This window comes from Brienomyrus brachyistius, chromosome 13 (genome assembly GCF_023856365.1).
Source record: "Brienomyrus brachyistius isolate T26 chromosome 13, BBRACH_0.4, whole genome shotgun sequence".
NCBI lineage: Eukaryota > Metazoa > Chordata > Actinopteri > Osteoglossiformes > Mormyridae > Brienomyrus > Brienomyrus brachyistius.
In genome coordinates, this window is record NC_064545.1 from 17,263,677 (window position 1) to 17,290,506 (window position 26,830).

At 44.5% G+C, this 26,830-nt stretch overlaps 2 protein-coding genes and 1 long non-coding RNA gene across 5 annotated transcripts; 2 read left to right on the top strand and 1 right to left on the bottom strand.

Annotated features, from left to right (window-relative positions):
* Positions 1 to 3,534: 3,534 nt before the first annotated feature.
* On the top strand, positions 3,535 to 14,823 carry LOC125706739 (fibroblast growth factor 7-like). 2 transcript variants are annotated; one of them, XM_048973554.1, is made up of 4 exons: positions 3,535 to 3,835; positions 4,206 to 4,716; positions 10,142 to 10,248; positions 11,083 to 14,823. In XM_048973554.1, the coding sequence occupies exons 2-4, from the start codon at positions 4,425 to 4,427 to the stop codon at positions 11,296 to 11,298; spliced, it is 615 nt and encodes a 204-aa protein (XP_048829511.1). In that variant the 5' UTR covers positions 3,535 to 3,835; positions 4,206 to 4,424; the 3' UTR covers positions 11,299 to 14,823. The 2 variants fall into 2 exon arrangements, with proteins under 2 accessions (XP_048829511.1, XP_048829512.1); XM_048973555.1 differs by having other exon boundaries at positions 4,210 to 4,716.
* LOC125706741 (uncharacterized) lies at positions 5,200 to 23,593 on the bottom strand. Its single transcript, XR_007382068.1, has 3 exons — positions 23,494 to 23,593; positions 7,573 to 7,620; positions 5,200 to 5,226 (listed from the first exon to the last, which is right to left on the bottom strand). It is a non-coding gene; the product is annotated as an uncharacterized LOC125706741 (long non-coding RNA).
* On the top strand, positions 23,304 to 26,212 carry LOC125706740 (normal mucosa of esophagus-specific gene 1 protein-like). 2 transcript variants are annotated; one of them, XM_048973556.1, is made up of 7 exons: positions 23,307 to 23,533; positions 23,907 to 24,051; positions 24,256 to 24,450; positions 24,684 to 24,742; positions 25,114 to 25,202; positions 25,488 to 25,548; positions 25,838 to 26,212. In XM_048973556.1, exons 4-7 carry the CDS (start codon positions 24,704 to 24,706, stop codon positions 25,904 to 25,906), a joined length of 258 nt encoding a protein of 85 aa, XP_048829513.1. In that variant the 5' UTR covers positions 23,307 to 23,533; positions 23,907 to 24,051; positions 24,256 to 24,450; positions 24,684 to 24,703; the 3' UTR covers positions 25,907 to 26,212. The 2 variants fall into 2 exon arrangements, with proteins under 2 accessions (XP_048829514.1, XP_048829513.1); XM_048973557.1 differs by lacking the exon at positions 23,907 to 24,051 and having other exon boundaries at positions 23,304 to 23,533; positions 24,384 to 24,450.
* The last annotated feature ends 618 nt before the right edge of the window (positions 26,213 to 26,830 follow it).

Genomic DNA, 26,830 nt, shown 5'->3' on the forward strand with positions numbered 1-26,830 from the left:
TTTTTTCATTACCAGGTCAAGGATCATTCATGTGAAAATGAGAGTTGACGAGTCTGAGCCAAATCCTTATTCATCTTCATTATAAGGAAAACCCAACCTTTCTGAAGAAATACGTCAACAAATTACAAGGTTACCGATGCAATTTGTTCCTTGTTTCCCAATGTTGTGTCAGTCTTCTCATTACGTTACAGTCCCCCGCGCAACACAATTTTTTTGGGACAAAACCAAAATCAAACAGGCAGAATACATGTACCACAGCATCTAGGATGCCTACGAATCGCTAGGGTCCATACAAAAGGCAGACAGCACGTGTCCCCAGTCACGGGCCAGGAAAGGGGAGAGGCACGCAATATATGGCTTTCCTTGCATGCAACCTGCTAGTGTGACAGCTTAGAAAAACATATCTTGTATTCTTTTAATTTTAAGCAGCATATGAACTTGTAAAAATCAGGATGGTTCAGGAAATCAAATAATGTTTGGGCTCTGGTCAATCTGGTAAGTCTAGCAGGTCACGGCAGGGACTGCAGCGGCGCAAACGCGAAGGTCCCCGAAAGCCGTCCCTGGCTGTCACTCGACACCCCTTTCCTACTGGTAAGCTGACACTGCGGCCATCTTCTGTTACTCTAACAGTGCCTTTTTTAATGACCCAGTAAGAGCAGCTTCAAAGGCCTTTACCGCTCTGAGGCGAGGAGTCGGCAGCCCCACACGACAGAGTCAGGACCGTTTGAAGTGCGCCTCTCGCCCGGATCTCCCGGCTAGGAAGGAAGTGGCCTATCAGTTCCCACTAATACATGTGGCTGTGCCGCCCATTACTGACAGTGAATGAGGGGGGGGGGGGGGGGGCGGGGGGTGTCAAATATTCTCAGCTTTGATTCAGCTTTTCACAATCTGGATCCATTATTAGCTGTTATTGCTTCCATTCTGTGTGGACGTCTCCTTGTTTCCTCTAGGTACTCCAGTTTCCTCCCACAGTCAGGATAATTGCCATCTCTAAATTACCCGTAATGTGTGTGTGTCTGTGTGTGTGTGTGCCCTGTGATGGACGGGCATCCCATCCAGGGTATAGCCCAGCCTTGAGCCTGCACTGTGGAGGATGGGCTCCAGGCTTCAGGTCCCCCCCACATCCCTGTACCGTACAGGAAGTTAGAAGACAGATGGGTCAACTGTGGCTGTTATTCAGAGACAGTTCTGGGCTTTTCTCCTGGATTTTCTGGGTTTGAACCCATGCGCCCACAAATACAGGTATTTAACCACTCTGCCACCTGCTGGCAGAGGCAGGACACGACTCTGTGCCCTTTGGATTTAGAGCATTGCCATTCTGCTTGATACTTTGATCTTCGCTACTTGATATGTTGTTTTAGGAAAGAGGGGTCAGCACACGTCTCACCTCCCGTGAAAACACACTGACCCCTCCTGTCTCACCAGGGGCATGAATCGGGTTCCTGAAATGAGCAGCCAGATCATGTTATTGTAAATACATTTGGACAGGTCTGTCCCAGCAAAATAGGCATTAGGGAGACCCCAAGCAAATGTAAGACAGACATGCCTGGCCGGCAATAGATGTATTTTTTTTTTTTACTGAAATAATTTGTCAGTTCAGGGTATGCAGGTACTAAATGTAATTCTGCTAACAAGTTCGCTAAAAACGCACACAGTCTTGAGCATAACCCTTTTCAAAATAACACTAATGCCAGTAGCTGTCAGTGTGGGAAGAGACAAATTACCCTAAACTGTTTGCTGCTAAGATCCATGTCAAATGTTACTGAATTGCACTGCAAATGAATTTCTTTGTCACCGTAAGTACTGGTCTAAATCACAATGTGAAAAGAACCACAGATACACAAGGCAGCACATAATTCTAAAGATTCCGATCATTCATTATAAAGCTACCCAAATATGATTTTTGAATAGGAGCTTTTGATCTTTTGAATAGCTCTTACTCATGCATATGTATGACCATTCATTACAACTGCAACTGGTTTCAGGTAACTAAACGCTAGTTAAGTCCAAAATTTCTCTGCATTGAGAAAATGTAGTTTCCTGGAAAGTCAACTCAAGGAAACTCTTAATTCAACATATTTGTTACTTTCTCTTTGAGTGAAAATCTGATTGAAAATCTTTTGCAGAAATTAAAGCCACTTAGTAGAGAGGATCTCAGATTCCAGACAGTGACTTTCGACACTGTTGACAATATGATACATTTCGAAATGGCTCTGGATTCTAGATCACATCCCATAAACGTCATATTCTTGCATATCTGAGCTAACATATTGTATTACCTGGACCATTCCCAGAGATGCCATAATTCGTAATCTTAGAAAAAGAATCTGCTGTAGTAAAGTCACTGGTTTCAGCCTCCAGACCTTTCAAGGGTCTGTAAATCCAAGCATTGTGGTCTGTACCTTTGCTGTCTGTCTCAGCCCCGTAAATAAGCCGGCCACCAGCATATAAAATAATGAAATAACCCAACCGTTTCCTTACGTTGGCCAACAGAGCAACCTCCCAAGTAGAGCAGACAGACCACAAGAAAACACGGAACGGGCAAGTCAGAAAGGTGGAATATATCGCCAGACTGCAGTAGGCAAACGACAGAATAAAAATACCCAAGACACAAATAACTGTCATAGATGTCCCAAGTTCTAATTCCTCATACAACAAGCCACTACACAGACATCTCAGACCTGTGCAGGATATAACAGATCTTAAATAAATGACACCTCTGTCTAAATATTTACTGTATTGGCAATAACTGTATAAGTTGAAATAGCACGTGCACATTCTCAGGTGAGTTCATGGTCTGCCCCCCCCTGCAGATTCAGCAGGGGAACAGGATTCAGACCAAGGCTCTGGTCTGTCAGGAACCTGCAACTTCATGTCAATTTTCCTCACAACATTGTGTGTGAGTGAGGCAGCGAGGGCATTCTCTCCATAGCGGAAGGAGGCCCCCTTGGAACACGTGCTGCTGAAAACGACCGGCATCACTCCAGTCAACTTTTTCAGTCTCAGAAAAACTCTTTTTATAGCTAAACTGTAAAGAGGGGCCACTGAGTAAATACCTCAAACACGGCAGTAAATTGTCAGCCGTTTCGATCTCTGTGATCTGCTTGTAAAATATCATTTGTTGTTCATTTTTCAATGAGCAACACACAGGTAAGCTCATACAACCCACCCCCCCCTCCCCCCGGGCTGCCAATAACTTCAGGCTTCTTTGCAGGAGCCCGTCTGTGGAGCTGGCAGATGTGCCGAAGTGTCGGAGGATCCTCTCCTGTCCCTTTGTACTCACTGACAATGCGGAGGCAGCCAGCAGAGCCTTCCCGGGCAGCACCGAGGACAGACGCGACCGCTCCTCCTCCCAGCAGCTCTGGACAGCCCCGGGGGGAGGGGGGGGGGGTCCAGCAGAGGAGGGTTTCTCCCTGACTGGCTGAGACATAATTGCTTGGTAGTGAGGTCAGAGGGGAAGCTCCCCCATCTGGACACACCCAGCATCGCCGAGGCCAAGAGAGCCTCTCCACGCTGACGCAGACAAGCCTTCACACTCAGCCTGCCCTGCCTCGCTCCACACTCCCTCCACGGGGCTGTCCTGCACGGGAGGAGGGAGGCGCACATCACCCAGGCGTGCTCACCGGCACACTCGCGGGGAGCTTGCTGTCACTCTGCCACATGGGGTCGCCCTACCCAACATGTGGCTCTCATCTGAAAAGTAGACGCAGCCAGCTGCGATGAGAGTGTAGCGTCTGACAGGGAGGGAGGTCAGTGCCGGACTTCTGTGGGCTGGGAGCGGAGTAACATTGGAGTCGTCGCCAAATTAGCTGTCCTTACGAAACGCAAGTGTAAGGTGAGTGGATCTGAATTTAATTCAAACACGGATATTTCATTCTACATCCAGAAATTTGTGGCTCATATCTGTCCGGGAAATTTATGAGCATGGGAGGCTTGTTTATGGGGTACTGAGCAGCAGAGGGCGGTTAAGAACTCGATCCAGTGAAGGTTAGGGTTAGGGTTACTAGTTAGAGGGGTTAAGAGCTCAGCAAAGGTTACACTCTGAGGTACCAGTTAGTTCACTTACTGTGCTCTCGTCCGGAAGCTGTGGGCGGGGGTGTCATTAAAAAATTTAAAAATGGCATGACGTCCTCTGATGGTCCAAGGTCTTGATAAAGCCCCACAGTGACTGGTTTCTTCTTCACTCGCCTCCTGCTGCCTGGAAGTTAGGAATCCCTGAGGAGCACCTCGCTAGCAGGAGGAGCAGAGCAGGACTGGACACCGTGGCACGCCGGCTCTCCTGGGAACGCCTCCGCTGCTGCCGCTTTGCACCGGGAGGGCACTGTGGCCGCTCGGTTCCCGAGGAGCCTCGGTGATCACGAGCAGGAGGCCTGGGGCTCCGTGCCGGCTTCCAGCATGCGGCCCGGCCGCCCGCGTGCAGGATAATGCGCGGATGGCTTAGCGCATGGAAAGGGAACTTGCCCAGCGTTCTGTCTGGCCTGTACGTGCAGTTCGTCCTGCTGCTGGGCGGCGTGGGGCTGGCCAGCACAGAGAGGACCTCCGTGGAGTTGGCCACCATCATGAACTGCTCACAACACGAGCGTCACACCGGGAACTACGATTACATGGAGGGGGGCGATGTACGGGTCAGACAGCTCTTCAGCCGGACACAGTGGTTCCTCACGGTGGACGACACTGGCAGAATTGGCGGTACACAGGACCCCACCAACTGCTACAGTGAGTACTCCCTTTGGAGGCCGGACTCGTTCACAACTCGCTTGCTTAGCTCTGTGGTTAAGGCTTTGCGTGCATGCTCCCGTAGCAACTTCAGGCTGCTTATATGAGCAAATCTCAGCCATGTGTAGAGCTTTGGCTGACATAATTGGCTCATTTTCCCTCTATAATGCATTCTAGGAAATTGATAATGTTTGTGAAATCAGACCGAATTAAGCACTACTTTGGTTTAATTCACTCTCACTGTACTTGCTGAGTACTCTCGGTCTCCCTCACTCAATCGTTCCACGTGCTCTGACGCTGTCAGTCAAGAGGATAATTAAAAAACAAAAAAACTCTGGAACTCTGGGAAAAACAATGCATGGAGCAAGTCTCTGCTACGGTGTCTCTCAGCTTTGTTGTTGTTGTGCAACACGTAGTGAATGGGGCTCCCATCAGCTTTAAGAAAAAGCGTGTGTGCATCATGACAACAGTAAGGAGAAACAGGTGTCCTGCTGGCTGCAGATAATTCATCTGCAACATAAACAAAGGCCCAAAATAAACAGAGCGGCAGTCCGCGTTAAGATATGACTTCACGTCTATTTTTGTTTGCATCTGAAACAAAAAACGGAAAAAGAATAATTTATAAATGCGTGGTTTCAGGGAAAATCATAGTCACCGTGAGGGCACACCTCTGGAAGGTCATCCGTTTCCATGGAAACAGTGTTTTACACTCCCAGCCGTCGACCTAATTATTTACGCTGACGTGCTATCTGGACGCTGTCTTAAACACCTTGAACACCGGGCACCTGCTATTTCTGAAAAGTTACAGCAACAGTGGTGGGGGGAAGTTCGGCATTAGGTCCTGAAACCACATCAAGATGTTAAACACCGGCACGGTGTTTATCTCCCCGCCTGGGGAGGAGGACCTCCCTGAAATATCATGTGGTCACTGTGAAATATAAGCACGCAGGAGATAAATGGTGATCAAAAATGGAGGGGGGGGGGAGCAGCACTCTCCCAGTAGATTACCTTCATAATACTAACAGCTCCAGATTACTGCAGTTCGATTTAGTAAAGATCTAAGCGACCTGGTGTTGAACCCTTAGGAACAGCACTCTGTTGAAGCCACGCGCACGCGTTAACCTGGTCAGTGGAAAAGGCTGAACGCCGCGCAAATGACCTTTGAACATAGCATCCGGTCAGCAGAGATAATGAGAGTGACGCCGCTAAAAGCGAGCTGTCAGGAACGCTGGCGTGAGAGCCAGGTGTCTGCTCGGCAAAATTAAAAAAAAAAAGAGGCTTGCGTAAGACCTGGCAAAGAGAGGAGAGATCCGATATGGCCAGATGTGAGCGGCCAGGCACGGACACACGTGACTAAGACGACGAGCCCTTCGGAAATCTCGTGGAAAATCTGCTCAGTAAATCTTTTCTTTCATCCCATTATCAGTAAGTTTAGATCTCGCGAGTGTTCTAATCTAGAGCCTATTGTAAGAAGCTCAGGGCATTCGACAGGTTACGCCCCATCAGGACACCCCCGCAGACAGTGCGAGGCTGCCGCCCACCTGAATGCCGGGTCTTTGAGGCAGCCAGGGGAGAGCTCGTGCAAAGGCCCAGAGACGCACAGAGCTGCGGGCTGGTGAAGCGGTCTGCCTGGTGAGAGAGCCCCCGCATCTGTGCCCATTAGTGGGCTCTTCTCCCCAAAGCTTAACGATTAAAGAAGAAATCTGCCCAGTCGTACAGCTGCTTTGTATTTTACTGCAGCTGTAAGAGGTTCAGCTCCCTCCCCACGCGGCACGTTCAGCCACCACCCCCCCTCCCCAAGGGACCCCCTCGTAGTGTGACAGGGTAAAACCCGTAGCATAGAACCAGACAATGCAGAAGGATGACAAAAGGAACTGGGGTTGTCCCCCCCCAAGCACCCCTCAGACTTGAACCCATTCCCTCCCCCACATCATTACCAGGGCCAGTGTACCTACTGGAAACCTTTCACTTCGTGTGTGTGACACGCTGGCCTGGGGCCAGGCCTCTCCCATGTCCCCCCCCCCCCTCCAAGGGTCTATAAAACAGTATGAGGCTTAATGACTAACGTCCCACGTCTATGGTATTGCAAGACTTGGGCCGGAGGAGATGTTCAGAGCAGATCAAAAAACTATTTTGGCATTAAAATAAAGACTAACTTTCCAGGGAGACAAGGCTCACAGACCCATCTTAAACACAGACCCAGTCACACAAGGGCAGACGTTCCTGTGGCTCTTTGGCTGACAGGCAACTCTAGGATTTTCTCTGGGGGGGGCAGTGAGACAGCAAAACGAGTCATTCATCCACATAACACACTGACAATAAATTGTCATTACACTAACACAAGCCAAATTTTCAAATATAGCTTTATTTAATTTCATTAAACTTGAATATGTTCAAATAGCATTTTCATCTGACCAGTAGGCGGCCTTTGCACCTCTGCACCTCCTGTAAATTTTCCTATGCCTTGGCTGCTAAAATCATCAGCTGCCCCTGGCACCAATTGGGAATAAGACATGCTGTTCTGTGGGGGAGGGGGAGTCTGCGGCCCACATCAGCTTGGCCAGCATGGGCAGGGGCTCTGCGCACGGGCCGACGTAATGCTGGGAGAACAGACCGTCACTGAGTGGCGTCACTGACCAGCTGGGTATCGCGTTTCCCGTCCCATAACCCCCAAGATGACAGCATAAGCTTGCTGCATGCTGCGTCTTCAATTACAAATGATTCACATGTTTTAATACCCGCAGTTGAAAAATAAATTGATAGCAGCTGCAGGAACAAATCAGGTGCCACTGTGTAATCTTAAAACTTTCCATTACTGATATCACTGCAAATAACACCATCAAACAAAGCACTGACCTGCTGTGGGATCTGAAGGCACCGTCTGAACATCTCTAAGGAGCCTTTCTGAGAGACCAAAAGGAAAACAGACAACGGCTTTCATTTTGTGAGAAAAATAAAATAATTAAGAATAACAAAGGGGGTCTGATATCAGTTGTCGCTAGGCCTCTCTGGCTGCCTGTCTGGAGACATCGGTCAGCACGGCCCGTGAAGACAGAACTATTTCCAAGATAACAAATAGCCAGGCTGCATCGTGGCTGCAACAGACACAAGGTTACTCAGGAAGGACGCCCCCTAGAGGGGATCGGCTGCCACTGCTACATGTTAAGGCATTTTAACACCGGCATGATAATCATCTTCTTCCAAGACAGAGGGATAAAGTATGTGGCATAACAACCACTCATTAAGAGGCTTTTTGATAAAAAGGACCATGTTTACAGGGATTTATGCAGAGGTAAACGTTAAGGCCCCTTTTACTATGCACAAATCCCTTTCCTTTACAAAGCTGTCACAAGAAATGTGTACAAACGTGGCCTAATTGAGAGCACCGTAATCATATAGGTCTGCACTACTAATGTATGCGCTGTACTGTATAAAGCAGAAACCTTCCCTCTAACTCTCCTTCAGTCCTGCAAACCATTTTAGTCTGGGCTTAATGGAGTGTCTGACCATTGTTTGGGACATTTACTACCTGTTTTTTCTTCTATTTACAAATCTCACGCAATCTGATATTTCTCATGTATAAATAGGCAGTAAAGCTGGTCTTTTTCACGTTCAAAGAAAACCCCTTTACCACCAGCAGTAAAACCGCCCTCGATGTTTGCTTTGAATGTTTTCCTGTGTTAACTGTATGGGCAGAAAGCTCTACACTTGTTTATTTTTTATGGGAAGAATCTTCTACAATGTGCAAGCAGGGAGATCTGTAGACCAGAGCATTCTGCCCAAGGCTTCAGAATTAATGGGCTTTTCCCATCGTGCTTCCTTCTGCCAGATCTCGACACACTCCTACACTCGCCGCCAAATTAAACATACACCTCCTTGTCCGAGCAGGAACGTGGGCAGAAGGGAAACTATCTGTAGATACGCGAGAATAATTGCCCTTAGAAACGAAAGGTTACCAGACGCCTGCGTTGGGCAAACGGAATATGAACTTCATTTGATATTTGAATAGTAGCCAAACAGCTTAGAAATTAAAACCATACATAAGTGTTCAAAACACTGTACGTTTAACTTCAAAAGATTCAAAGGACTTGGGGAACACAAATCCTGTAAACACAGTGTGTAGACCAAAAACCGGGGGGGTGATGTCATGCTAATTTTTCTACGATAGTAAATAGTCAAATTAAAATGAGGGGTTCTTTCCTGATTATTTTATATATTTATATATATAAAATTCATGGAAACTTCTTCGTCCACTAGGTAGCAATCAAAAGCATGCACCTAAGTGGCATGTTATTCCAAGACAGGACTGTGCTGTTGTACCCTTGAGTCAGGGAACTGGAACAGATTCTGCATGATATCCAGCTGTGTAAACACTGCAAACTCTGTAAACAAAAATTCCCGTATTTGTGCGGCCAGCATATGACAACACATTTAATCATGGCCATTTAGGTATTTGAACTGCTTTATGAGAGAATTACTGATTTACACTTAAAAGCAAGATTGTCAGTAAAAAAGCACATCATTATGATTACTGACTACTTAACCTTGCTTATTCCAAGTTCAGTATTTTTTTAGTCGAGATAAAGACGGAGATGGACCGTAATGAAGAGTTACATTCGGGTGGGCAGTTGTCTCACAGATCTCCATAAAACCACATGAAAATGGAGGCGCTCGGCAGAAAGAGAATACTGGCTTTTAAGAAAATGTTTTTAATCCCATACGATAACAGCAGGGTTGGGGTTTGAGATGACCATGAGAACAAGCACACTGGCAAAAGGGGTCCACTTCAGAGACATTGAGGAGAGAGATGAGCAATGTTTGCTCTCCAGATGAGCATGATAAGAGGGGAGCTGAGGGAGGGGGGGCAATTTATGACCAGCATGATTTAGGATGGGGTTGTTAAGGTGGAATGTTGCACGAGTGATTATTTCACCCCACAACTCTCCCAAAGACGCAGTGTGCAGTAAAGACACAGCACGCACCGCGGTCTTCAACGCCTTTCTAAGGAAGTTATTTTCGCTGTTTTATTGCTTTGTTTTCCAGTATTGCTCTGAGTTAATGAAGCTGAGTTCTCGAAGCTGGTTAGTGACTCTACCCATGATTGCAGCTGTCATTTCTAACAAGCACGGTGTCACTTCACACCTCATATGTAATCCCCAACACTTCCCGGAATCCCGTCTGTTTGAACACCTGTTCGTCCGAAGCACAACAAGCCCTGGGTCTTAAGAGAAACTACTGATGACCTGCGACACCACGCTTAGCGTCGTTCTCGGGGTGTCGGAGGGGGAACGGGCCCCTCCAAGCCTTTGATTGGCCCACCTCACACGTGTTTTCCCGAGAGTCCGACAACTGACCAAAGTCAGGCCTTTGGGTTTTGGAGCCTCATCTCTCACTACATTCTAAGGGCTGGCTCATGTGCTTGCAGGTATTCTCGAAATTCGGACCGTCTCGGAGGGCGGGGTGCTGGCCATCAAGGGGGTGAAGAGCCAGTACTACATATCCATGAGCCGCTCCGGAGTGCTGCAGGGCAAGGTAAGCCAGGTTGTCTAACACAAAGCCCTGTGTATGCATCATCAAAGTGCATCAGTGAATGCTAAGTTCGCACTATGTGGCTTTCAAAGCCCTCAGATCACTGTACTGTTTGCTAGTTGTTATCTTGTAATCGGGAGTCTTGTAGTCATCATAGTTACATATGCTACGACTGGTCAACGACAGGAGGTCACACACTACAAGATCTTTCACCAGGAGGAGTCTCAATTAGTCTGTCTGGTCTCCAAACTGCGTTTTGTCATGAAAACACACGCAAGAAGTGACACGGCAAAATGAAAATATGTAGCACCGTGTCAACACACTACAAATTGTTAAAACACTTTAATTAAATGGTAACATATGATCTACATTTGCAAATGTGCGACATATCAACCCATGTACACGCTTCAGGAAACGCTATTATATATCTTGGGTCTTTAGTGACCTGGCATGTATATGTAATCTATTATATATCAAGCCACAAATAACCATTACCGTAACCGTAATCTTTTATTGAATACCTCTTCCCTGAACACCTTTTTACACCTTTTTAAACACCTTTCCTGTGTTTCCCTTCATCCTGGGTCACAACACCTTTCACACTACAGGATTTGGAGTTGCCGACAGGTCCAGCAGATATTTAGCCTGCTAGATGTCTGACGGGCATCTGCAACTCTGTCCAGTCGCGTCTTTGAACAGTTCACATATAGCGATCCAGTGCTGATTTGCTAGTGGGGATCAAACACTGATTTGTCTCCGATCTGGGGACAGAATCGTATGGTGTGAACTTGCCATTAGTGAGACACTGTCCTAAAACCGTCTAATTTCACCCTGCAGAAGATCTACAGCGAAAGCTGCAACTTCAAAGAGATTTTCCTAGAAAACTACTTCAATGCGTACTCTTCAATGAAGTGGACGAGACAGAACGGTAAACAGATGTTCCTGGCACTGTCGCAAAAGGGAAGGCCACTGAAGGGCCGGAAGACACGCAAGGAGAACATCTCGTCTCATTTCATACCTTTGAAGTGCAAAGGGGAACCAATTGTGGAGTGAAGGTGTCATTCAGTCTCACTGCTGCCCCCAGAGGTAAAGAGGGGTACAGTTGTAATGGGTCCATGTTGAATGTCTTCTAAATGTCCAATGTAGTCATGGGACAGCACACAACCACTGTCAAACAGATAATAATGTGTCCATTAATTATTATTGATACAGTAATTAACCCAGTCAAATGACTTTAAATTATTTTGTTTTTACATCGTCAGTGTGTTATTTGCATTTTTCTAATAGCTGTTTAATTTTAATGTTAAAGTGTTTGCTGCTAACCCAAGTTAAGTTCATATCCAAAACGTGCTATTCATTCACTACTGTGTTACAAGGTTTTTAGTGATTAATTTAAAATAATTTACTAGCTAAAAGAGTGATCTGTAATTCTCTGGGCATTTTGCAACTACATTTGAGGGAGTCCTGACTTCCCCAGATCCTGTTACATTAGGAAACCGTCAGGTTGTAAATAAAAGAAACAAACTGTATGACCTGGCACAGTCACACTATGCTGGAGGTCAGATTGGGCTTTCTGCACATTTACACATGTTAGAACCATGTTTTCTCTGAATCTCTGAAATTGTTTTCCAGAATATATGTAATTGTATATATTAATGAACAACCATCGTCAATATTGTATTAATATATGTATGAAAGTGAACCTGAAGATGTTTTCTTCCCTGTACCGTTAAGTTGTGAAGCCTGGACAAACTGTTGTGAGTTTGAGAAGAGACAAGACACTGACCGCTGCTCGTTAATCAGTAAACTTACTGATTAATTATCCAGTAATTATACTCGTACTTATTTTTCGGTATCAAGTCAAAGGAAAAATATTCAACAGCTTGCTGGATCCAATTATGATGGACCCATCACAAAAAAGGCCTGAAACTGAGAGGAAAGACATTGCTAAAACACCCCGGTGTTTCAATAGTAACAGGGATTTAATCTGATGTGACAGAGCAGTTAGAACAGGCATTAAAATGCACACAATCCTGACTCAAAAAGTACTGAGTATCCTCATGTGTCAAAACTACACCGGAGGGAAAAAAAAAACAGTAAACCAGAAATCCAGGAGTGTTAAGGGGAACACAAATGCGTTATATGACTTTGGGTTATTGGTACTGTCTTGACCACAGCTGCTTGCAGCGAGTTCTAACAGCCGGATGAAGAAACATTGCACTAAATCTAAAGTCCTTCAAACCCTGAATCTCTACCGTACTCTTTAAACTCGTAACTCAGCCACTACCCTTACAAGCTATCTATGTCATTTACATTTTTACCTCCAGAATATACATTTTCCTAATGCTACTTGAAATTGGTGCAACATTCCTCTTTAACCAGATCTTAATGGTCAACATTTCACTGGCAGTAGATGAAAAACTGCATTGAACAACTGTGTATTGATTTAAAAATCCCTACTTCTAACTGGAGCTCTAGACAACTAAGCCATTGAGGTGGTGCCTGCAGGATCAATGTACATGACAGAATTTTCTCAGTTACTCACTGTGATTATAATTATTTGTGATCCATCACTGTTTGATCATATTTATCCAAACTTGTGCTTCTAGAGCCATGTGTTGGCGATGACTTTCATTTTGTCAGAATGTGGTTTTGATCACATGCAAGCTGTTTCATACCATAGTCAAAACAAAAACTGGGGGGCAAGCAATGATGCGCTGTGTTACCATGGTAACAAGGGCTCACACAGAAACACAGCATGACATCTGTCACATAGACCACTGCTAAATGTGGGTACTGGTTTCAAATTACTGCCACGTCATTATTAGCAAACTGAACCCAACCTCAGAAGGGAAGCTGTCTGAAAACGACAATAGTCTCCATTAGCACACAGACAGCTCATTTCAGCATGATTTATCCACAGATGACTGTAGCTACAGAGTACGGATGGTTCACAAGTTTCATGACTCCATATATGACAGCACGGCAGAGTCATTAGAGCTTGAAGATATACAACTTGAACTTTCATATGCTTTCAAAAATGCACACTCATTACAAGTGTTATTCGCCTATATTACAAATAACAGAGAATCCATACGATGGAACAAATTATAATTTTATACCAAATAGCTGTCAATCCACTGGATGGCATAGGCGGCTGCCTAGGGTGCCATCATCTGAGGGGACACTGACCGTTGGTGTCGAGGGAGCAAAAATGTGAAGTGTTTGGCAGGGAGAAGGGAGGCAGCAGAAATGTGAACTGTCAGTGGGTCCCCGAGGACCGGGTTGGGAACCACTGGCATAGAGTATCTGGGGCAGGTGCGTAGCTAATTCTGGGCCCCCTGACAAAATCACCTTGCCCCCCCCAACCTCAAGGCCCACGGTAAATCATGCTGAGCAGTGTGGGGGTGTCCCCCCAGTAAAATTTCTTGAGCAGGGCAAATTTCCTCTGGCTGATTATGTGTCACGCACAGTCCCATATGAGACTCCAGCACCTTAACAGAGAGTGAAAACCATAAAAATGAATGCTTTTGCTAAGTCACTATCAGATTTGTTGTTAATATCAAAACCACTACAGTATTCTGTATAATTCAGCTATCGGCAGCGACTCTGATCCTATAGTAAATGGCTTCATCAGTGTGTTCTGGTGAGAATTACACAGTGACAACTTCTTCAGGGCTTCCAGCAGAGAGACCATAAATAATCAGCTTGAAATAAGTTTGCTAGAACAGGAAAAGATAAAGAAACCCTAAGCCACAGTAACTCATTGAAACATTTAAAATTGTATTTTTTTCCTACTTTTCTTGTTTCCTGGTAAATGGGATCAGTCTGCTTCCTTTCACTGAACCCAAGCTCCCTGGAAAACCTCTGCGCTTTCCAGGACTTTTATAATAAATGCAGCAAAGACACAGAAGTGAGTTAGGGGAGACATTTGGTCAGTGTGGCTGCCCAACAACAGACAGAGGGGGAACTCATCTGGACTGCATCCCAACCGCACACACTGCTCGGAGGCAAGGTGTTCCGTTCTCGCACCACACCATGCACACCTCTGTCCTGAAGGGGAACACCTTCCCTTTTCCTCTGACCCTCCTCACTGCAAAACTCTTGACTTGCTTTAAAAGTAAAAAGCATCTTAAAGACACCCCGGGTTTCCTGGTCCCCGTGGCAATCCCAGCTCATGCAAGTCGGGTGTTGTTAACTAGGCAACTCGATTGTGATCATCATTAGAGAAAACCCCAGCAGAAACAAATCATCTGACCTGCTCTGTTATGGTATATGGAGAACAGCTCTGCAGCAAAAAGTAAATGCAAAGCAGATGTGAACTTTAACAAGGCATGCTGATTCACCCTGGAGCACGGTTAGCTGGTACTAACTCGGACCCCCATGCGCTGGCTTTTTGGAGGTCCACAGTGGAGGCGGTCCCAGCTTGTCTCTCGCAAGAGGTCGTGGTGTCCCTGAGGGACTCTGCAGGACCCATATGACCTTGGTGGCTGATAACATGGTGTATATGTTCAGCGCTACCTCTGGGCTTGTTCCTTCCATTCTAACCTAAATTATTAAAGTTATTTGATTCATTGATGACAGTGTCCTGTCGTTCTTTTGGAGATAATGGCCAATGAAAGCAAATGGGCAAGGCTGTTGCCAAAAAATGCTTGACTGATCTACTGACCTCTTTTCATTCATAAAAGGTATAAAACATATGCTGAGAAAACCGGCTCAAAGGCTTTTGAACCAGTACAATAAACCAAAGCACATAAACATAATTGTTAAATTCTAATTTATAACCTAAGTGACCATGTCCCTTCTGATTATTCAGTGTCACGATGACCCACCAACTTCTCGGTAAACTGCAACTCGAGCATGGATCCCATCCATATACCAGTTCCTCTAAACAAGCACTTTTGAAACACTTATCTTGTCATTTCATTTGTGTGACACATTTTAAAATTAAAAGACCACAGGAGAACAAAAACAGGACTCTCAATGTCTGAAAAAAAAGAGTGCTCGTAAGAGGCTCCACGTGGCTCAGTAATGTCCAATTCCACGTTCCTGTACAGTGGCATCGGGACGCTTAGGCCTCTGCAACTATGATCAGAAGATCACTGGTTTGAATTTCGTACTCAGAAGAGTCCCCCAAAAAATGCTCCAGAAGTGCTGGATGAACAGTTGACCCTCCACTCTCACCCAATGCTTAACTCTCACCTCTTCATGTGTGAATGTCTTAAAAAGAGAGAGAAAGATTAGATATGTTTACGTTTATTTGTGCTGGAAGATCAATTATCAGTGCTGGATTTGTCTTATCACCATGTAAATCTCACCTCTACAATATCTAGCCCCCTCCTCCCCCCGCCACACACACACACACACACACACATATACACTCTCCCCACCTCTCCAAAGAGACCTTCATTAAAGGCCCAACTTTGGTGGCCTGTCTTGATGTAATCAGCTTCACCAGATCTGCATCTGTGGTTGTCCTCTCATGTGCCATCACTAAGTGGCACTTTTTCATTTTTGATGGTTTTTGTCCCAAAACGAAATAGGCCCCAGATCATCACCTATACAACGCTCATGTGAATTCTGAAAAAGGATCCATCACATAATTTTAGAGTTGTTGTCTTTTACAGCCCCCCTTTCCTTCCTTTGCTGCCAGCTAGCTATGCTTCTTCCATTTTGGGATGACTTGTGTCAAAATGAAATCGGGTGTACATCTTCATTCATATAATGCTTTTTGGAGTGGTAATAAGATTCATCAAGTACTTTTTGAGTTACCATGTTCATAAGGTCGTGTCTTCTGTTGTCATCCTTCCTTCTGCTCCCACTAAGCAGCATTAGAGTGATTTATCACAAAATTTGCTCCCTCCATATATGTGTCTGCAAAATTTCATCTGTCAAATACTTTGAGCGTATCACACCAGTCTAAAACCATACGTATGCCCCATCCAGGGGGTATAATTTGACTGCAACAGCAGGAAACGCTGAAGTTCAATCATTAAATCAGGTGTAGGCCAATCATGCATTCATTCAAGTTAAGGCCAGCCGTGGAATTTGAAATGTATAATGGCACTTATTGGTCAGCTTGTAAAAGCTTGGGGTCTATCCCAAGACAAGAATGACCTACAGAAGATAAGGCAACTGATACTTTCAAACCTGAAGTTTTGCTGAGCAAACTAAATGCTCCATGGCCATACTCTATTTCACACAGCAACACCTTAATGTGAAGTTGAGAGCTGAGGATAGCGTGCTGCAACACAAAACAAACCACCAGCAATTGTTTTGGAAAACGGATCATCTTCTATGACGTCATCAGCCAAACAAGAGGGAGGTCTGGGAAGCATCCGGAACACCGGGATAACCACAAAAGGTCTGTCATGTGGGATGCACTGGTCTCCTTAAGAACACAGCAAAGCGGCTCGTAAAGCAGACCTCAGTCAGTGTGTGAGAGGCTGAAACACAGCCTGTGATGGTGAAACACCTGCTTCTTTCCACTAAACACGGGTCAGTGGGTCAACTTTTCATCAAGTATACAGTACCAGTGAAATGTCTGGACACACCTACCCATAGAAAGGTCTGTTTGTACTATTCTCTACATTTTAGAATAATTATAAACACATCAAAACTGACCAAAAAAAACTTGTTTTTTTTGGGGGGGGGGGCAGCTCTGTGGGTTAGGACTCAGAAGGTTGCCGGTTCAAATCTCATGATCGGCAGAATGATCCAACCATTGGGCCCTTCAACATAGCCCTTAACCTCAATTGTTCCAGGGATTGGCTAACCCTACTTTCTCCTCCATGCCAGTGTCATGAGGTGGCCTCCTGGGATGCTTATCCAGCTGTCCAGAAAGAGGTCCCACATGTATACTGGGCATTCACTGGCAGTTTCCAAAACCATTTCTACTGTTTCTAGGTCAAGTGGCCAGGCCATGTGACGTGATGCTCTCCGTTGTAGGTGCCTTGGCTTATCCAGACTTTTTACTGGTACTATATATGACAAAAGGAAAAATTGTGGATTAAGATCCATCTCTCCATCCATTTTCTACAGCCGCTTGTCCTACGCAGGATCGCAGGGGGTCTGGAGCGTATCCTGTTAGGCTAAAAATGCAATGACTGACAAAAAAAAATATAAAGAATCAAAACACCTGGAACAGAGTGTTATGTAAGATAAAAGTACATCTTTAACATTAACTAAGCAAAACAAATAGTGGATGGATCAGTGGCATATCAACAGTGTTTGCAAAGCTAATTATTACTTAAAAATAAAAATTTTCACAAAAACATAAAATCATTGAGCTTTGAGTCACTTGGAAAAAAAACAGCCAATGCATAGTAGTGCATTGTCGCTGATATTTTTTGTAGACAGAGCAATTATAGGACAAGGCTGTATGCAACACTTCAACTATGTGAAGTCTGTTTCTAGTGCAGAACTGCACGGAATAATGTGTGTAGCTAGCATTCTACGTTTCCTGGCTCACGTTTCATTAATAATGTACCATTATGTTTGACGTTTAGTGACACAACGTTCCTGTTTTACATTAACCCAAAAACATCTGGCTTTGGGGATTAAGTTTGTGGTATCAGTATGTGTTGCAGTAAATAACCCGTAATTTCTAATCCACTCAGCCTTTTTTATTTTTAATCAGGAGGTCAGGGGCGGTCAGAAAGTGACCTCTGCCTTACAAACGGCATCAGGATCTTTTGTTGAACCTCCTTTCAGAGATCCAGGGGATGACATCAGCTAATTTTAACATCCCTCTCTCTCACCCTTTGTGTCATCGGGTTCTCAAGAGTGTGAATTTCAGCTGGGTAACAAACGGCAGCCATAGCCAGTGGAGCTCAAACTGAAACATACACACTCACTTTCCACTCTGCAGACTATGACTGCTTATTGTAACACCATGACCTATGCACATCATGCACTTAGTCCCTGCTCTTCTGGCTTCCTTCAGTAGTGCGCCGTCACATGTGTTTAGCCTCTCTGTGACTGTGTTTTTTTGTTAATATTTTACCCTTTTTGTCTCATTTTAAGCTCTTGTGTGTAACTTCAAAGTGTGCTTGCGAGGCACACCCTCTCATTTGGAGAGCTGCTGCACACTTGTGACAAAGAGGCTACCGTTAGTGTGGAAGAAGAACTGCCTAGGTTTCCTGGCATATTCCCAGTCAGCCACCTTCACCCTGCCCTTTCACAGACCGACTCTGTCCGATGGGCAAAGGACCACCACGCCCTACCTTTTCACAGACTACCTCTGTTCCATGACCAAAGGATCATCCTACCTTGTCCTTTGACAAACCACCTCCATCCCATGGGCAAATTACCACTCCACCATTTTACAGACAACTTCTGTTCCATGGGCAAAGGACCACCCCACATTGCCCTTTGACAGACCGCCTTTGTTCCATGGGCAAAGGACCACCCTCCCTGTCCACTGACAGACCTCCTCTGTCCCATGGGTAAAGGACCACCCTCCCTGCCCTTTGACAGACCACCTCTGTCCCATGGGTAAAGGACCACCACTGCAAAAGCACAACACACAGTAGACACAAAGAGGGAAATACTCAATGATTGGTATCAAATTGCGAGGAAATGTTTCCACAAAAACCTTATAAACATTATAAAAGCATGGTGTTGTTACCTACAGGCATTAAAAGCACGTATTTAACTATAATAATTAAAAAAAGGATCACTTGTGTGCTTCTGTATTCATGTGAGTGACGACACCGGGCTTGTTTGGCTGTTTCCCGGAGGTCAGATATCGGCTGTTAGTCATTTCGCTGTGCCGCCAGCCAGCTGATTAAAGCCTCCTCAGTGAGACAGCATGACCTCAAGGCAAGTGTATCTTTCTGTTTTTTATTATGCCTTAAATGGATCCTTGCTGTTAGACACAAGGCAACCTCAGCTGTCCTCGCCGTCATGGTTCTGTCACTCAGTTACCGGCTGTGTGCTGTTGCACTCTCCACAATTTTATTAAAGACAAGAAAAGCACTATCAGGCACACTATATTCCCTAAGCGTCCTGAGGTCCAGCTGGTATATTCTCAGGGTCTACATCAATACATTCAGGGGTTTCTCTGCCCAGACTTTTGTATCTGAGAGAAAAGAAACAATTATGTTTTTCTTGAAAAAAAATAAACTGACGTTGGACTACGCACTATGCGCAGATAAACTGCAGCACATCAAAACAAACGAGTGTGCATAAGCACAATTAAATTAACAACTTCCACTACAGATGTTTTTAATACATTCACGATTGGTTTCTGCATTTGAAGAATAGCTTGAGGAAAGATTTCGAATAGAAAAATGTGTCCCTCTAGTGGTCATAAAGTTCTCTGCGAGCAATTACTGCGACTGATGTAGTTCAGCCTTCGCCCAATGGAGTCTTTAAGCATTGATGTTAAGGTGTTAAAGAGTATCTCAAGGTGCTGCCAGTATACTTTCCTGGTTGAAGTGATGCTGAAGACCTCAACAACTGGCTTCAAAGTGACTCAGCAGCAATCGCCATCCACCAACAAGTATTTTTTGCTGTCATAATTCTCAGCTATCTGCCAGCTAATTTGCCAGAGGTTGTGGATATCAGTGTTTCTGTTAAAGTGGAAACTCCCGACACCAAACACCTAAGCAAACATCCTCCCACTTCAGTCATCTTTGACTTCGACCTTTCATCTCCACTGCTTGTTGAACTAGCAACCTCATTCCTCCATGAGCCCTTCTTTTCTCCAATTATCCAAAAAGAGAGCTTGACATCCCTACGTTTATCACCTCCCAGTTCAACAGCACCCAGCCCATAAACTGCATTCCATCTGACTCTGCCTCAAACCACTTAAGAAAGGCCTCTCTACTCATCCTGCCAGACCAACTATCACCCTGTTTCTCTCCACACTTTTCCATCTAAAACGTCACAATGTGCAGTAAACAGCCAGTTCTCTCCTCAGAGTTAACCAGTTTGCTTTTAGGGTGCAGGTCCACAGGGATATTCTAAACTTGTAGACCACTCTATAAGGGAATGTCTGCTACAGACATTCATTGTCAGAGAAGTGCTTTGTTCCAGAAAAACCCTCATCAGCCATTAAACTAAAATGTGTCTGGTCTTTTTTTCTATCATACAGGCCAGCTGTAGTCACTTTTTTTTACCAGACCGCACCAACACAGAAGGATATGGTAGAGAAATACAGACATAACACACAGGCGCCGGAATTCAAGATGGCCGCTTATTCCTGAAATGACAGAAGCACCAGCTTCAGCTCAACTCTGCCTTACTGTCCATAGTGTCTTTCAACAAAGGATCTACAGTGTGGCCTTTCCCACTCAGCCCCCTCCTTGATGTCTCATTCATTAGCGAGGAGTGTAGGGTTCTCCCTATAACCCCCACCCTCACCCCAGCAAACTCCATCTGCCTCAGGGTCTCAGGGGTGTCATACAGCCTCTGCAAAGTCACAACACAAAGCAGATGAAAGATGGAAAAACTAATGACTGGTTTCCAAGTTTCCAAAGAGCACACAGAAGGAACGTTTTCTAGTAAAACCAATAAACATTATCACGACATGAGATGCTGTTACCTGTAAGCATCAAAAACCCCAAATCTAACTGTTCTTGGAAACCATCCCTGCCTAAAGCCACTTCCTATAAACATATTTAACTCCTACTCTTTACCTTAAGACACTCATGATCTTGGGGGGGGGGAGTAAGGGTTCAAAGGAATCGTTTCCAGAAAAGAGAGCTACCACACCTCTGCACATCAAGGGAAACGGGGGGGGGGTTGTCTTCCTCATCACTCTACATCAGAAGAATCTGGTTCCTACACAATCCACACAATGAAGAATGCAGGTTCTTCAGCACGTACATGTGTGTGTATATTCAGGTCTGGATTAAAAAAAAAAATCAAAACAAGGCAAATGAATAAAAGTGTCGAAGCATGAACACCACCAGAAATGAAGTAATCTGAATTCTCTGAATTATTCTCCCGACTACCATCTCCAGCACAGGCCACAGACTATTTTGAATGTGGTGTGATTGCAAAAGCTGCAGCATCTCAGAGACAGACACTGCCTGGTGTGTCTAGAATTTACAGAGAATGATGTGATGAACAAAAAGAAATCCATGTGCGCAAAAACACCTTGTTAATGAGGTTCTGAGAATGGCCAGCAAAGTAATGAGGGAAGCCCCATATACAGAATAACAGCTCAGTGTAACAGTGGGGTGCAGAAAGGCTTCTCGGAATGCACAGCTCATCTACCCATAAAGTGAAAATGGAGGTAAAAGTGGAAACTACCCAGTACTAGCTAGGTATAGCTAATAAAATGGGTACTGCTTGGTGTTAGCTATGTGTAGCAAATAAAGTGGGTATTACCCAGTACTAGTTAGGTGTAGCTGATAAAGTGGGTCCTACCCGGTACTAGCCAGGTGTAACAAATAAAGTGGGTATTACCCAGTACTAGCTAGGTGTACTTAATAAAGTGCCCACTGATTGTATGAATATGAGTAAGAGTGTACAAACAAACACAGGCAAGCACATATACAAACACAATCACCAGGACAAGATGCAAGAGTAGGGAGAAACATTTTACATACTTCACTCAAAAGAATAACACAGATTTAATTTATAAAGGGTGTCATAATGACTGGTTTGAAAAAAAAATACATATATAAAGAAGCTCAACTTAATGAGTCCATTTGGTATGTAAAAAAGGCAAACCCAGGAATATCAAATTTCCTGTTGTTTAAAGTCCATCATGCAACACTTCAAGGGGAATGTCATTTCCATAATTTGTAGTTTGTTATTGCTGTGAATGGTGTCCATGCCACACTAGAGGGTGCTGTTTAACATCCTTTTTGAGGTCCACAGGCTGCACACGGGCAAGCTGGCGTTGAAAGAGCTGGCCCCATATCTACATTCCTACCTAAAGACATCTTTTCTGAAATGAACAAATCGCCCTCCACTGAGTGAACAACAGATTCAGTGTTTAATAGGACATTTTATGCATTCTCAAACCTGTTCAGAGTCTGTGGGGTGCTCTTATGTCTTATAAGAGCACCCCACACAAGACTAAACTTGCAGACAATGCCAAGCCAAATAAGTGCAATTTTATTGATTTGAAGACTGTTTGCACCCTGCAACCCTGAACGGCATAAGCGGTTACAGAAAGTGATAGATCGACGGATTGATGGATGGACGGACGGATGAAGATTTTTTGCTTAGTGTGTTAGTTAAGAAATTACAAGTATACAAACCAATAATGCAGATCATATAGAACCACATATTTTTATGTTCTGTTCTCTTAAAGTTAAAGGTGATTTACAAAAACTTACAGGAACTTACAAAAACATTATGTTTCACCATAATGCCTGCAGTAAAATCTTCCAATCCAAGCTGTTTTAACAACTACCGACCCGTTGCCTTAATGCCAGTGGTTATGAATGCATTTGAACGTATTAGTCTGTCCTTTCGCAAGTCCTGCACTTCCCCACTACTGTGTATCTACCACCCCAAAAAGTGATAGACTTTGCTACATTTTGCTAGCATTAGATGGTGCTCTTTGTTCAAAAAAGGCACAAAGTACCCCCCAAGGCCAACTAAGAGGAAAATCTAGTGGGTCATTTCCAAATATCTATGCAGTGTGCTGTTCACGGACATTAGTTCAGCATTAAATACTGTCACGTCCATAACATAATATAACAGATAACTCTGTGACAGAAACGAGCATTGACTCTGCTCTCTGCTACGGGATTCCGGACTTCCACCCTGTCATCAGTCTATCAAGGGGAACCGTTTACTGCCCCCCTAATCACACAGAGACTCCGACTTAGACTCGGACACATAGATGACCTCCAGCTTAATGCATCAGGGTTGCCAATTGTCACACATCTGACGTCACTCACGCTTTCAGACTCTCACGGAAGAACTCTTATGGCAAATCTAAATTATTCCATTATAAACCAAAAATTAGCTACATCAAAAGTGTTGGGACAGCTCAGCAAAAATGACAAACCAGAGTCTCTACATCCTCAGGCGACGTTTATAAACACCGACAAACAAACATCCGTGCGTCAAAGATTTAACGGTTAAACCAGCACGTAGTATCGTGCGCGTGCTTCCGCGTGCCATATGCTGACTGAAAGGCCTGCCTACCTTTAAACTACAAAAAGACAGGAATGGGGTTATGCTTTTGATACGTTAAAGCAAAGTATTAATTATTTAACTCCCAGTCCATATTAAATTAGTTTCGGGCGGTTATCTGTCGATGGTGATAAACCTTACCTATTATCATCTGCATGAGACCGAAGACATTGTAGCGCTGGTGAGATTAGCTTTTCCCGACATGCTTCTCTTCTGTTGCACTTCTGTTGCGTGCGTCCTTGTATAAGGACTATAATAAAGAGCGCTCCTGCTTAATTAAAGTCGTCTTTGTGTTTGGGTCTGCGAAGCCTGCATTATTTTAATATGATTAGCTTATCGAAGACACCGTTATCCACCGCGTCCGCAATCTGATTTGAGATTTAACATGGTTCTATGACGCTTATTGTCTTCTTTAAAAAAATAAGTTGCTTTTTAGCCAACATCTCCAATTATGAAAAGAATGTAATCTGGCTGACTTTGAAGAGGAACGACTTGTGAATTAAGGATAATTGTAAACCCTACAGAAATTAAATTTAATATTTTCTATAATTGAGGTCCGCAACTATTTCCCTCCTGGGCCAAATTTCATCAGCAAGACAAAGCCAAGATCCAGCGTGACAAAAAACGTCCGGCAGTTGGTGCTTTTTCCTTTATGAAGTCAATTCATGAATGACCATAAACCTTTAGTCTGGACGATAAGTTAGCCAGCAAAAGACGGTTCCCATCAGATTAACTTAAAAACAAAATCACATTCCAATAGTACAGTAAAACAACAAAATGGCAACAGTTAAACACAATATTAATGATATATGTACTGCCTTATGCGGTTTGTACACTTCACAGACGTTGATCAGGTTAGAGCCGAGAGAGGATGTTCGGCTTGAAATTTTTTATATTTTTCAGCGACCCTGTTATCATAGAGGCCACTAGGGGTCACGTGTGACACTCGGAAAAGCGCATTAGAAATCCTAGGATGGGGAACAGCCCACGCGTTACCTGGGCGTTTTCTCTCTCTTGCCGCTCAATGCAAGCTGTCAATCTCTCCGGCTCTGACTTACTGAGGTCCAGGCGGAAGATCTGAAAGTTCATTTTATCGAGGTGGGTGCTTCGTGAGTATGACATAAAATCAGAACGGAGGCGACTTCAGATTAACCTGTTGCTGTATTTTGCAGTCGTAGGCCTAAAGGTGTTTTTATTGCAGGTGAAATGGTGTATTTTCTCGATTTATGTTGCTTGCATGTCCTGTATGACATGTCATCGTTTATGAATTTATATAGGAGTTAATCCTTTAACGTCTGAGAACATGAATTATCAATTACTTTTTTTTCCAGGGTTCAGAAAATTCATAACAATGTCTGGATTTTTTCAAATGCTGAGGAAAAAGAAGGAAGTAAGTCTGATGTAGAGCCATTTTCTTCTGGGCTCGAGGACGTGTTTTTGTCTGACTTTATCTATTTATTTTTTTTACGTCATTTAAATTTATATTCTTTACACTCCTTTTATATTCAGTTTTATATTCTGTTTACTTATTCATATCCTTTTTTTTTTGTTTATTCGGCATATATTGTTGTTTTATATTCTGTTCATCTTATTTTTTCCCTGTATCTGTGTCCTTCCTGTCTTTTTCCTTTCTTGCACCGACAAGGATAGCTTTCTAATTCCATTGCACCTTGAGCGACGACAATGAAGCGTTGCTTCAGTCGCTCATGCTGTAGTCATATACGCCTGCTTCTGCCGCTAACGTGGATCTCTGTGCCCCAGCTCATCCCGCTGATCGGCTTTGTGTCCTTCGCGGCCGCAGGGGCCGCCACCGCCTCTGTCTATTTCCTGCTGACCAAACCAGATGTAATGTGAGCATCGTTATCTTTTTCCTTTGCTGCGTTCTTATTTTTTGCCTGTCTGTTCTCGTTTGTGTATGACCTCTGTGGTACTATCCAGTCTCACTGTGCTGTTCCAGTAAGGCTCAGAAGATTAATGGAGCAGTGTATCTTAATTTAATACTCGTTAGCTTATCAGCTGCCGTCAGGATGCTGGGGGCGTCTGAGTGTGTAACGCGGTTTCATTCGATAAGCGCGCTGATCTTGCCTGGGTCGAGCAGAGACGAGCACTAACTGTGGCTTCCAATGCATCTGCAGCCTTAATAAGACCAGAAACCCAGAACCATGGGAGAAGCTGGACCCTTCCAAACCTCAGAAGGTATTCTCCGGGGTGGTTTTCCGCAGCTCTCTCTTAGCTCATTGACAGCGATTTTTCTGATATCGGTGGTGTATCATGGAATAGGAGAGAGTTTGTTATGGTGGGTGGGGGAGCAGGGGGGACAAACTTACTTTAAATATGAAGGCCTGTTTTAGTTACTCAAGGGTACATGTCACCCCCCACTCCTACGCTCCTGGTGGGGTACTCACCGAGTTTCAAGAAAGTGCAAAACACGCCATTCAGCTCCACAGCCAAGCACGCCAGCTCAGTGTTTTGACTTGATCCACAGCTCATCACCATCAACCAGCAGTGGAAGCCAGTGGAGGAACTCCAGCTGGTGAAGTCTCTCACCAAGTGACCTTCTCAGGGCCCGACCGAGACCCCCATCACCCTCTGTTCTCTGGGCTCCTGCGTAAAAAGTCTGCCACCCACCCCCCATCAGTCTGACGGAATCATTTCTGCACAGGCTAGGCTCTGTAACTACCAGTGTGCGGAAATGCTTCTGCCATGTTGGTGGGGTCTGAGCACACTCAGTTCTCCATTTCTGGTCCAAAAGGATTCTGGGTGAGCAGCATTATCCTAAAACAGCACCAGTCTGAGTGCTAAAGCATCATTTTCACTGTGTGTATATTGGTAAGAATTAAATCCTTGTTATTGAAACAAATGTGCGTGTTTTTCTCTATTCAAAAACAAATGGAGTCACATAATTAAACCGACTTGTTTCAGGTGGGTCAAAAAAAAGACTTTTGGATATTTTTGTGGAGATTCATGAGTAGAATCAAAACAACAAACAGAGTCTGTATTACAGCAGGACGTCCAACTTACCAAGATCCAACTTTGGCAACTAAATTAACTGGGTTAATTACTTCAACGAGGACAGGGAGAGGAAGGTGGCTGCTGAACACCCAGGGCAGGATGTACTCAGTTCGGCAGAGTAGGTGTGAAATCCAGACCTCGGCTGTAGTGATGTGACCAACACAAATGCAGGATTGGATTAAAGTTTTCAATTAAAAAAAGATAAACATGAGCATGAACATTACACTATCCTTCACATATCGTTGGGGGCAGTGTGTGGCTTAGTGGGCTAAGTCTGTGTGCCTGTAATCATAAGGTCAAACTTTCTGGTTCAAACCCAGCCTCAGCACGTCTGGGGGTCCCTGAGCAAAGCCCTTAACCCCCAGCTTCCTGGGTGCCCCAACAGGTGGCTGTCCTATGCAGACAGCTTACTCTACAAAGGAGCAAGTTGAGGGAGGTGTAAAAAAGAATTTCCCCACAGGGGCAA